The sequence below is a fragment of the Podarcis muralis genome, chromosome 14, assembly GCF_964188315.1.
Source record: "Podarcis muralis chromosome 14, rPodMur119.hap1.1, whole genome shotgun sequence".
Taxonomy (NCBI): Eukaryota; Metazoa; Chordata; class Lepidosauria; order Squamata; family Lacertidae; genus Podarcis; species Podarcis muralis.
The window spans coordinates 38,138,413-38,150,432 of record NC_135668.1 but is presented as its reverse complement, the minus strand read 5'-3'; the positions used below and the strand labels follow the sequence as shown (position 1 = coordinate 38,150,432).

At 46.4% G+C, this 12,020-nt stretch overlaps 1 protein-coding gene across 1 annotated transcript in view; it reads left to right on the top strand.

Annotated features, from left to right (window-relative positions):
- ABCA3 (ATP binding cassette subfamily A member 3) overlaps positions 1-12,020 on the top strand; it is an 82,874-nt gene that overhangs the window by 42,602 nt on the left and 28,252 nt on the right. Inside the window, exons 8-12 of the mRNA XM_028705448.2 lie at positions 92-212; positions 4,756-4,929; positions 9,572-9,753; positions 11,384-11,530; positions 11,641-11,770. Of these exons, the coding sequence (XP_028561281.2) occupies positions 92-212; positions 4,756-4,929; positions 9,572-9,753; positions 11,384-11,530; positions 11,641-11,770 (754 nt within the window). The remainder of the gene's footprint in view (positions 1-91; positions 213-4,755; positions 4,930-9,571; positions 9,754-11,383; positions 11,531-11,640; positions 11,771-12,020) is intronic.

Below are 12,020 nucleotides of genomic sequence, written 5' to 3'. Positions count from 1 at the left end.
GCCTTCCATTTTCAAGGTTTCTTTAGTCTGTATGTTGCTGCTGAGTTCTGAGTAGATAATGGGACTAACCGCAGGGTATTGATTTTTACAGGTGAGCAAACAGGGAGCGGTGCTCACAAATAGTGACCCCACTCTGGTGTTTACCTTCTTGACAGTCTTCTCCATCGCATCCATCTCCTTCAGCTTCATGGTCAGCACCTTCTTCTCCAAAGGTAAGCAAAGTGTCCTTGGCTGTTTGTCCGTCAGGACGAAGAAGTGACTGATTTGCACAACCACTCCTCTCAGGCTGGCAGAATCTGCTGGCTGCTGCTTAGCCCGTGTTTGAAAAGTTTGTTGCCAAGTTTGCTGAAAAGCCTGTTGCCTTTCAGGCCTTGCTTTCGGTCAGTGGAAGGCAGAAAGTGGATCCAGATCTGCTGGCAGATCCCTTTGTGCTTCGAAGCAGATAAACATGGGTGCCTGGAGGAGATTGGGAAATATTCCAAGAATGGCAGCAAGAAAATGGAGCTCCCTAATGAAGCCCTACCCAATAAAGATCACATTCATATTATGTTAATGGCTGCTAAGCTCACAATTTCACATTACTAGAAAGCGGATAATGAAATTTCTGTTGATAAATGGTATGACAGATGCTGGATTATTGCCCTGTTAGAGAAGGTTACCAATAATATAAGAACCACGAAAGGCAAATCAAGCCCTATGAACCACGGTGCAGTCTGGGCACCCTTTTTGTGTACATCAACATCTGATACTGGGAGACATCCACCATCCTGGCAGAAAACAATTTGATTGACCTTGGTTGACTCTCTTGTCCAGTTAGCAAGACAGGGAAAGGCTAATGTCAGTTTATTTGTTGTGCCGGCAAAGGCATGCAAATTGTTATCAGCTGTAATGTGTAATAATCTCACCTGTGTTTTTTTTTTGTCCCATTTCCTGTTGGTTTTTATGGTTTTCAACTATTTGATTTGCATTTTATAGCTTGGCTGTGATTTCTTTTTCTTATACTGCGGTGTCTAAGGATAATAAGTAGTTTTGAAAGGAAAAAAGAAGGAAATGACTGCTCTCCCTGTAAATTATACTAGTCATAGCTGTCAGCATTTCCCTTTTTTTAAAGGGAAATTCCCTTATTCCGAATAGGATTCCTCGCAAGAAAAGGGAAAAGTTGACTGCTATGATACTAGTGAGATGAAGTAAGCTAAGTCGATGGGAAAGACAGGCTGGCCAGCCATGGATTTTTGCTTGGAAGGGCTTTGAGTTCAGTTCAGTTCTGGTACTCAAAACAAATTCTGAGGCTCACATGATGGTTCCTTTCTTGGCCCAAGGTTGTGGGGAGGAACGGAAGCACATGCACATCCCTTGTTTGTTTTTAGCCCAACGATAGGATGTCCTCTTGCAATCCACAGAGAGTTGGCCACAAGCTTAGCCTCACTTATCTGTAGGCAATCCGAAATGAATCCCGTAGGACTTATTTCTGAGCAGATATGGGTAGGACTGTGCTCTTAAGTTGCAGAGGCATTTAACTCCTGTTTATTCAGCCCCCTGGTGCGGCATTCCACAGCTTTATTGCTTCCAAGTTGAAAGTACAAGAAGCCATGTTTTGTTTTGCTTTGCTTTGCTTTTGGCCTGGCAATTTCCCCCTCCTAGTTTCCCAGGGTGATCACAAGGCCAGGAAGCTGGTGGCGCTTTGTCTCGTCATATTCTGGATTTGAAATGTTAATTATGAGGTTATGCAGGAGCATCAGTGATGTGCATGATAGCTGATAACAGACGAGCAGCTGAGTGGAAATTCCCCAGGGGTGTGGACTGCCTCTTTGCAAACCTAAAAACACATGCCTTTTTCTTCTACTACTTTGGCCCGCTCAAGATACAGGATTGTCCCAGGCAGGGGAAGTAGGTTGGGTTACCCATTGCATGTAACTTAGCCATGGTTCCTATGGCAGCTCGATTTGTAGTCGATAGTGCTTGTTGCCACTGGGACTGCAAAATCATCCCCTGCTCTTTTGTGAAGATCAAGTTGCTATTTCAAGCATCAGAGCAGCTCAGGACTTTTTCTTTCTTTCTTTCTTTCTTTTGGCAAAACTAACTGTTGTGTCCCTTGATGCCTTTTTGCTTCCCCACCATCGCATATTGGGATAGAAGTGAATGAAAGAACTGGGAGGTCTCAATAATTTCCATGCACGTATAGTAATTGCTACTGTACTGCTGAATAGTAGGCTCAGCTTTCTCCCCCTAAATAAAGCATAAGAAAGGAGCCCTGTAGGTCAGACCAAAGGCTTAGCTAGTCCAGTCCAGTATTCTGTTTCCCACAGTAGCTGATAACACTGAATTTCCCTCCTTTGCAACATAATGCATCCCCACTCCCATCAATGTTTTCCCCCCTGCAGTGTGCCAAAAAACAGGGTGTGGAATGGTCCCTGAGATGATGGCATTGCTAGATTTGAGCATTGCAAAGTATGCCAGATTTAACTTAATATTGTTTTTTAAATTTACTATTGTATTTTAATATTTTGTTGGAAGCCACCCAGAGTAGCTGGGGAAACCCAGCCAGATGGGCGGGGTATAAATAATAAATTATTTATTATAAATTATATTATTAATAAATATATTATTATTATTATTATTATTATTATTATTATTATTATTATTATGAAGAAGTGGGGTGTATGGGTGGAGATAACCAAGGATGAGGAGCTGTACATGGCTTCCTTTCAGACGAATTCGTAAATGCTGCCCTGGGAACCACCGCCAGTCCCTGGTGTGTTTTCGACTAGTCCCAAGACTTTGGTTATCATCACACAGGAAGGTGCCAAAGATCAAGAGGTTTCTTTGACTCAGCCACTGCATTCCGAAGAGGCAAGCCACCTTTCCACTTTCAAATCTGAAATGAAATGTGGCTTGCCTCTTCAGCATTTCAAGCAGCTGCTTGTGGAAACATCAGAGGGCTTTGAGCTTTGTTCTCCCTGCCCCCCCCCCATGGCATACTTATGGTATTAATTGGATCACAGCTTTAAAGCACAAGTTGTAAGGGGAGGAGATGCAATTATATGTAGGGAGTAAGAAAACCAGAACTTTCAGCACAACAAATTTCATTGTAATGCTCTAAGCCAGCCCTGGGATAGTATGCCTCACTTCAGTGCGGTGCTGGGGACTTCTAGCCCATGAGCCTAATTAGGCCTGACGAGGCTCCTGATTTGGTAGGTGTCCTTTTTCCGAGTGTAGCCGGTCCCTGCTAAATCAGGATTTGCACCCGGTACCTGGAAATCCCACTGGAATCAGCTGCAAATGCAACTAGTCCCCGTTGAAGGTGCCGGCAGCAACACCCCACCCCACCTTTGGCAGTTTAATGGATTGCAATGTTTACATGTCAAAAGCAACTCCAGGAATTTGAGGCCTAAGCAGTGACTATGCTAGGAACAGATTGCAGAGAGAAAAACAGCCAGGTCTAGTGTGTCACTGCAACAGTAAAACTTGAAAATCTTGTTTGCCCCTGGTTTTCAGAGTTGCACCTGTAATTCACTCTCTGGAAGAGGCAGGACGTGACTAAGCACAGTGAACAAGTTTGTCGCTGTGGGAATGCAGACGCAGACCCTTGTTCAGCCCACCTATGCAACAGTTTTTCATTTTGATGCTTTTTATACTGAAACCTTCCAGCCAAGCAGACAGTAATTCATTTGAGGTCTACCAGTTTAATGTACCTGTCATTGTGCATTAACAACATTTTCTTCTTAGTAGAAAACAGTGCACATCAAATCACAAAAGCAATGCCATTTTTAATTGCGCTTTGTTCATTTTTAACAGATGAAAAGTTAACAAATAAAAACATTGTTACTTATTATATAAACAGTGATATAATGTGTGTCAAGCATGCGTCCAGTCAAAAGTTTCCCTGCATATGGAATGTGAGTATGTCAAGGAGAAGAGTTTGAGCCTGACCTTCTCCTTGATGTGCTAGCTTTCCAAATGCAGAGAGTTGTGTGTATGTGTGTTTTAATTTGGCGGAGTGTTCAGATCATGTTCAGACTGCCCCACCTGCGGTCTGAAGTGATACACTCCTGGAAAGGTTTTATAGACGCCATATACAGTGGTACCTCGGGTTAAGTACTTAATTCGTTCCGGAGGTCCGTTCTTAACCTGAAACTGTTCTTAACCTGAAGCACCACTTTAGCTAATGTGGCCTCCCGCTGCTTCCGCACCGCCGGAGCACGGTTTCTGTTCTCGTCCTTGAAGCAAAGTTAACCCAAGGTACTATTTCTGAGTTAGCGGAGTCTGTAACCTGAAGCGTATGTAACCCGAGGTACCACTGTATACATATATATATTTCTTTTTTAAAAAAAGGATTTAGACATACAGTATAAGTCTGGCGCAGGGGGTTGGAACCACATATAGGAGTAATGAGCATGCTCAGTGTACACAGAATGCTGAGTGACTGTTTTGGGGAAACAGGGAAGGAAAAGGAGACTGCAATGGAGTGTCCAGGAAAAGGGCATTATCTTGCTGGGGTCCTGAGCAGGAACACTCCATGCTGTAAATGTTTTTTGCAGGTCCCCCTTCATATTGCATTTTTCTCCACAGTTTCAGGAGCCTAGGAAAAAAGGTGTCGGGACCGCATGACCCTCTTTCCCCCCTCCCTTCATACACTGGCTTTGATGCCGCGAGTTGGGTTTCCACGAAACAAAGAGTCCGTGTTGAATTTGTTAGTGCACACGAATCCTTGCCGTTATTTTCTCTGAATATTGTCTCTCTCGTTTGCATTCCCAGCCAACGTGGCGGCAGCTGCTGGGGGCTTCCTCTACTTCTTCTCCTACATTCCATACTTCTTCATCTCCCCGCGCTACGACACGATGACACACAACCAGAAGCTTTCGTCGTGCCTCATTTCCAACGTCGCCATGGCTATGGGAGCGCAGTTGATCGGCATGTTCGAAGGGAAAGGTGAGTTGGCTAGAATGCTCCTGGCCAGGCGAGAATCCTTCCCTCTTGGCTGGCTGCCAGTTTTTGTGGATGCAAATCCTCCTCTGGCAGAAACTGTCGAGCTGCTTTTGCTCTTTGTGCACGTGCAGGAATGCACAGAGCCCATTGTTAAACTATGAAACTCTGCCACACAGGAGGCAATGATGGCTGCCAACTTGGGTGGTTTTTAAAAAATATTGGACTAGCTCATGGAGGATAAGACTATTGAAGGCTACTAGCCGTGGTGGCAGTGCTCTGACAGTAGGCCTGGGCAATATATCAATATATCACCCAGGATTGGTACAAGGAGTAGACCATGATGTCAGCTTCACTCAGTGGTACATTGCTGGTGAAACCGCCATCACTTCCGAGTCCCTCCGCTAGCTACAGTGGTACCTCGGGTTAAGAACTTAATTCATTCTGGAGGTTCGTTCTTAACCTGAAACTGTTCTTAACCTGAAGCACCACTTTAGCTAATGGGGCCTCCTGCTGCTGCCGCTGCTGCGCGATTTCTGTTCTCATCCTGAAGCAAAGTTCTTAACCCAAGGTACTATTTCTGGGTTAGCAGAGTCTGTAACCTGAACCGTCTGTAACGTGAAGCGTCTGTAACCTGAGGTACCACTGTGCTTCCTCCAGCGATCGTTGCCATTCCACTCTGCCCTCATACTGTGCAGAGGGAGAAAAAAGCTTCATCGGCGAGGCACCAATAACAGCTTGTTCCTCTGCATCTTTTAACTGCTTGGCTGAGGAGTGTGTGGTTGCCGCTCCCCTCAGCTGAATAGTTAAAGGATCCCCCAGTCCAGCGCTGGCTCCTGCGCAAGCGGGTGTGGGGGAAGCACCAGGGATGGCTCTGCTGGGGATGGGGAGCCCTCCCCATTGCTGGCAGTGCTGCCCAAAGGAGCCCCGATGCTCTCCCTACTCATCCGTGAGCGGGGAGAGCACCGGGGATGACTGAGCTGGGGATGGGGAGCCCTCCCGTGCCCCAGGTGAGCTGTACAAAGAAGCTGCCTTGTCCCACCCTCTAGGCTCTGGGATGAACCCTCCTCAGCTCCCGCGGTGAGAGCTGCGGCAATTTCCTTTCCTTTTTTCTTTTTTCTTTAGAAAATCTTTAATAATTTTCACATAGACAAATATACATAACATATAGTACAAAAGACGATACAAATGAATAAAAACAGAGTAAGGAAAGTTAGAAAAGCAAACATAAACAAATACAATATATTACACTTACATAACAAATTAAAATATGTAACTTCCAATAATTCTCCTACTACTTATGTTATCTGTATTCCTTGCACAGATTCATATTATTTTATTTTGTATATAGATATATAATCCACCATTACATTTTGAATAATTCTTGGTTATCAGTATCACTCTATTTCTTCAAGTATTTTACTGTTCTTACAGTACATTTTCAAGTATTCTTCATATATTTTCCATTCCCTAAATACCTTTTGGTTTGACATTCCTCTGAGTTTCCCAGTCAATTTTGCTAGTTGCTGAGGCCAATGCAGCTTGTTTTTCGACATTGCCAGACTGCGATGTTTGGCTGGTGATATACCGTGATGCTGAAAGGCTGATATCGGCCAGCCCTACTCCACAGCTGGAGGCAGCAATGCTTCTGAATGGCAGTTGCTGGAAACCACAGGAAAGGAAAGTGCTCTTGTGCTCAGGTTCCCACAGACATCTGGTTGGCCGCTGCAAGAACAGAATGCTGGACTAGATGGGCCATTGGGCTGATCCAGCAGGCTCTTCTTATGTCTTTATGGCATGGCATGGGTTGCAGCAACCAGTGTGGTGTAGTGGTTAGAACGCTGGACCAGGACCCTGGGAAACCGGGGTTCGAATCCCCACTAAGCTATGTAGCTCACTGGGTGTCCCCTTGGAGCAGTTACCTTGATATCCTTGGAGGAAAGTTGGAATTTAATTGTATTAATGCAGATTGTACCATAAGAGAATGGCAGGAAATGTTGATTGTTTGCTGCGTTGGCCGTGATTAGCTCCAAAAAGGGGGTGGTGAGATTAGTACTCTGTGAAAGAATGTTTTCACCCACGGTGTGAATTGCCTAACTATCATCAGGAGACAGGCAGCCATAGGTTTGTCCTGGGCTGGGTTCTGTATCTGTTGCTGCATCTCTTGTAAGCAGGAGTCAGTGTGAGACCAACTCACATGACTTACCAGCTGGTTATTGAGCAACTGGTAAATGTTTGTTCAGCTGCAATACTCTTGTTGTTCCAGCTCTGGCTGGAATTAAAAGCGGGCTGAATATTTCTTCAATTTTTCTTTCTTTCTCCTGGAAAAAACCCACAAACAAACAAAAGTGCAGCATATAATAATACTAATAATTAATAATAGTAAAAATTTATTTATATCCCACCCTCCCCAGCTGAAATCTGGCTCAGAGAGGCTAACAACAGTAAAAATAACACAGATTACATAAAATCACAATCAGTTAATTGAAATACATTCTAAAATCAATTTGTTCTAAAATCAATTCAAAATCAAATTAATGGCAACCATTGGGCTAAAGGTAAAGGTACCCCTGACCATTAGGTCCAGTCGTGACCGACTCTGGGGTTGCGGCGCTCATCTCGCTCTATGGCCGAGGGAGCCGGCGTTTGTCAGCAGACAGCTTCCGGGTCATGTGGCCAGCATGACTAAGCCGCTTCTGGTGAACCAGAGCAGCGCACGGAAACGCCGTTTACCTTCCCGCCAGAGCGGTACCTATTTATCTACTTGCACTTTGACGTGCTTTTGAACTGCTAGTTTGGCAGGAGCAGGGACCGAGCAACGGGAGCTCACCCCATCACAGGGATTCGAACCACCAACCTTCTGATCGGCAAGCCCTAGGCTCTGTGGTTTAACCCACAGCGCCACCCGCGTCCCATTGGGCTAGAGTGGGCTAAAATATTTTTTATTTATAAGCGTCTTCGGTGTACATGGTGCTCTGCAAAGAACAGGTTTGATAGGTATCTACTCCAAGAGGTTTCCAGTCTAAAACACATACAAGGAAAGAACAAGGAGGAATAATGGAGGCAGGGATAAACAGGGAAAGAAGTTTAGCTGGTGCAGCCGTTTCCTCAAAGCCATGGCCACCTCCTCATCACCTGATGTCGCAAGTGATGTCAGGTGTGGGGGCAGAGAGGAATGTGGCTTCCAGCACACAGTCAGGAGCCTGTCAGCTGGTGCCTTTTGGAATCGCCTGTGCCATTGTGGTGGTTAAAGTGTCAGGCTAGGGCCTGCGAGACCAGGGTTCAAATCCCCACCCACTCCCGCCAGCATGGTTGATGGTCAGGGCTGATGAGAGGTCACCATGTTGACTGCCCCTTGTCTGAACGATTCCTGGAAGAACTGTTTTTGAGAAGGGACTTGAAGTAAGTATGGCAATGGCCTGGAGGCTCTCTCGTAGGCAGATGTTGGAGTGTGAAGGATCAAGGGAGAGTCAATCAGGTCTGCAAGTATCCACCACAATCAGTGGCGGCTGGTGCCCATTGGGACTGGCAGGACAGAAGGCAAGGAGCTCAACAGCAGGTGGAGCCAGAGCCCATGGCAACTAATCCTAGCTTTGTCCCCATCTTCTTCGCCACCCACCCTGTCTCAGGTCCTTATCTGCAATAACCATGAAGTCTGTGCGCTCTGTTTCCACGGTTGGAGGCAGAAATGCTGCGGAATACCATTTGCTGGAAACTGCAGGAGGGGAGAGGTCTCCTGTGCTTGAATCCTGCCTGCTGGTTTCCCACAAGCTTCTGTTTGGCCACTGTGAGAACAGGGTGCTGGACTAGATGGGTAATTGGCCTGATCCAGCAGGCTCTTTTCACATTCTTAGGTTCTTAATCCACCATCATACTGGACTACCTTGTAAGATTGTTGTAAAGCTACCCAAGATAGTGCATGCAATGTGGTTAGGACTCTCAGAATCTTTTGTTGTGTTGAAATATTTCTTGTATACTCCAAACCGGCTAGTAAATATCCTCCACAATGATGTAGCATTAAGTATTTAAAACAAAAACAACTTTGGGATCCCTAATTCGGGAGGAGAGGGTCAGAAGAAAGGGATATCTTGTTCCCCACCCTGGCCCCTCACCTTTCAGGTCTCAGTAATGTATTAGCAGCCTGCTTTCACTTTGCGCTGTTGGATGCAAAACAGAACTTGGATGCTGAGACCACATAACACCAGTCTTGAAAGACCTACATTAGCTCCCAGAACGTTTCCGAGCACAATTCAAAATTGTCCTGACCTTTAAAGCCCTAAACGGCCTCGGTCCAGTATATCTGAAGGAGCGTCTCCACCCCCATTGTTCTGCCCGGACACTGAGGTCCAGCGCCGAGGGCCTTCTGGCGGTTCCCTCACTGCGAGAAGCCAAGTTACAGGGAACCAGGTAGAGGGCCTTCTCGGTAGTGGCACCCGCCCTGTGGAACGCCCTCCCACCAGATGTCAAAGTGAACAACTACCAGACTTTTAGAAGACATCTGAAGGCAGCCCTGTTTAGGGAAGCTTTTAATGTTTGATGCATTACTGTATTTTAATATTTTGTTGGAAGCTGCCCAGAGTGGCTGGGGAAGCCCAACCAGATGGGTGGGGTAGAAATAATAAATTATTATTATTATTCTGTTTTCCAGGCACTGGGGTGCAGTGGAGGGACCTTCTGAAACCAGTCAGCGTGGACGATAACTTCACTGTGGCTCACGTCCTAGGGATGCTACTCCTGGACTCGGTGCTGTATGGCTTGGTGGCCTGGTATGTGGAGGCCGTCTTCCCAGGAGAGTATGGCATCCCACAGCCCTGGTACTTCTTCTTGATGGTGAGTCCTGTGCTGCTCTCTCTCCCAATGACCAGCTGTGTGTAGCCTAGCCTGTGCCATCCTGCTCCCTCCAGTTGCTTTGGATGACAACTCGCAAGTGGTAATTGAAAACATCTGGAGCTTAGTAATGGGGAAGAGTCCAGTGCTGAGGGTATGCTGTGATGATTCTCAGGAGCACAGAAAAAGAGCAAGTTGTGGAACTGAGAAATGGAACGTTTGTGGTGGGGTTTGACGCTGTGAAGACACATGCAGAGAAACTTGGTTTGTCACCCAAACCTGGACACCTGGTTTTACTATCTCTGGACTAGCCATAAGCTGCCACCAAGGTCTCTTTTATGGTTTATAGCTCATGATCTGTCCAGAGAGCCAAACCATGATTCTGGGATTAAATGGCAGGCTAAACCAAACCAGCAGAGGAGTGACTGGAAGAGGAGCAAAGCAACTGTGATCTCCTCTTGTACATGGTACATGGCCATGTTTATGCCGGGACTTGGTTTGACCCAGCGTGGCTTGTGAGCCAGGCCATTGTTTTAGGCCAGTGGCTTTCAACCAGTGTGCTGTGGGCAACACTGGCCTCTGTCCCTCTTTCCTTCCCTCCCTCCTCTGATGCCCTCTTGTGTCTCTGCCTCCTAGAGACTTGCACAGCTGTTTGTTGCAGCAACCCTGGTTATAAGCTCCCCAGGCAAATGGTGCCTCTGGAGCTGGCTAGGGGATGCTTCCCAGGCCTCTGTGGAGCAGTGTGAGGAAGCACCTTTCTTTGGGGTGGGTGGGTAGCTCAGTGATCAGGGGTGGCAGCAGCGGCTGCCCAGACAACTCCCAAGGAGAGGGGAGAGGGGAGGAGGCTGAGGGAACACTCCACAAGGGAGGTTGTTCGAAAAAGAGTGAGAGGCTGCCAGCTCTGCAGGCAAGGGGTGATTTAACTGGGCTCCTGAGCCCCACAGGGGTGCCGCAGAAAGAATGTAGTTGGTCAAGGGAGCCATGGACTCAAATAGGTTTAAAACCTCTGTTTTAGGCAAACAAACAAGGCATAGTAGCTGATCTATTTCTGTCTTCATTAGAAGACATCATAATAGCAATTAGTGGCAACAACTTGTTCTGCTACCAGGCTTCCTGATCTGACCAAGTGGACATATGTGAGCTCCATTTGGTATCTATGAATAGCTAAAATGAATATTGACTCTTCATGAATCCCTGATGCTCATTCTTACTCTTGCATCATGCAGGCTGGGGCTGATGGGAGCTGTAGTCCAAAGCATCTGGAGGACACCAGGTTGGGAATGGCTGGTGCTGGGGGTAGAAGTTCATCATGTTTCATTGGAACCAAACAAAATAGACAGAGGACCTCAGCTGGCATAAATAAGTAGTAGAGTATGAGAGATTTGTATACCACCCTTCATCCGAAGATCATAGGGTGGTCTACAACATAAAAATACAAAATGAGAACACAAAATACATACTAAAACAAAAGCAAGTAAATAGTTTATTGCAATTTATTCTTTTGAGCATGGTATGTGGCCCCTGGGTGAATGTGGCCCTCAGGCTGAAAAAGCTGCCTCATCCCATCAATGAAATAATTGGCAAACTCCAATTGTTTGCAACAATAAGAGCCTCCCTGTTTGTCTCTCCTTAGCCTTCGTATTGGTGTGGGAGTCCTCAGACAGTGCTGGGAAAGGAGAAAGAAGAGGAGGAGGACCCAGAGAAGGCCCTGAAAAGCCAGTACATAGAAGAGGAGCCATCGGATCTTGTTTCAGGGATCAAAATTAAGCACCTGTCCAAGGTGGGTTCTTCTGGGATGCCACATTCTGAAAGCTGAGTTGTGCAACAGCAGCTTATGGAAAGAGCATCTGAATGCCTGTTTATGTATACTTCTCACTTGTCTGTCCTCAGGTGTTCAAGGTGGGGAACAAAACCAAGGATGCTGTAAGGGACCTGACCCTGAACATGTATGAGGGGCAAATCACAGTGCTTCTGGGGCACAATGGTGCTGGGAAGACGACGACTTTGTCCATGCTCACAGGTGAGGTTGGGCGGTTGGGACTAGGCTGGAAGGGCTGTAGCACAGTGGTAGATTATCTGCTTTGCATGTGGAAGGTCCCAGGTTCAATCCCTTGCATCTCCAGGTAGGACTGGGATAGATTACCTGCCTGAAACCCTAGAAAGCAGCTGCCAGTCAGTGTATATAATACTGAACTAGAGAGACCAAAAGGTCTGACTCAGCATAAGACAGCTTCCTAGGCTCCTATGATCATCATCATCACCATGCTGAG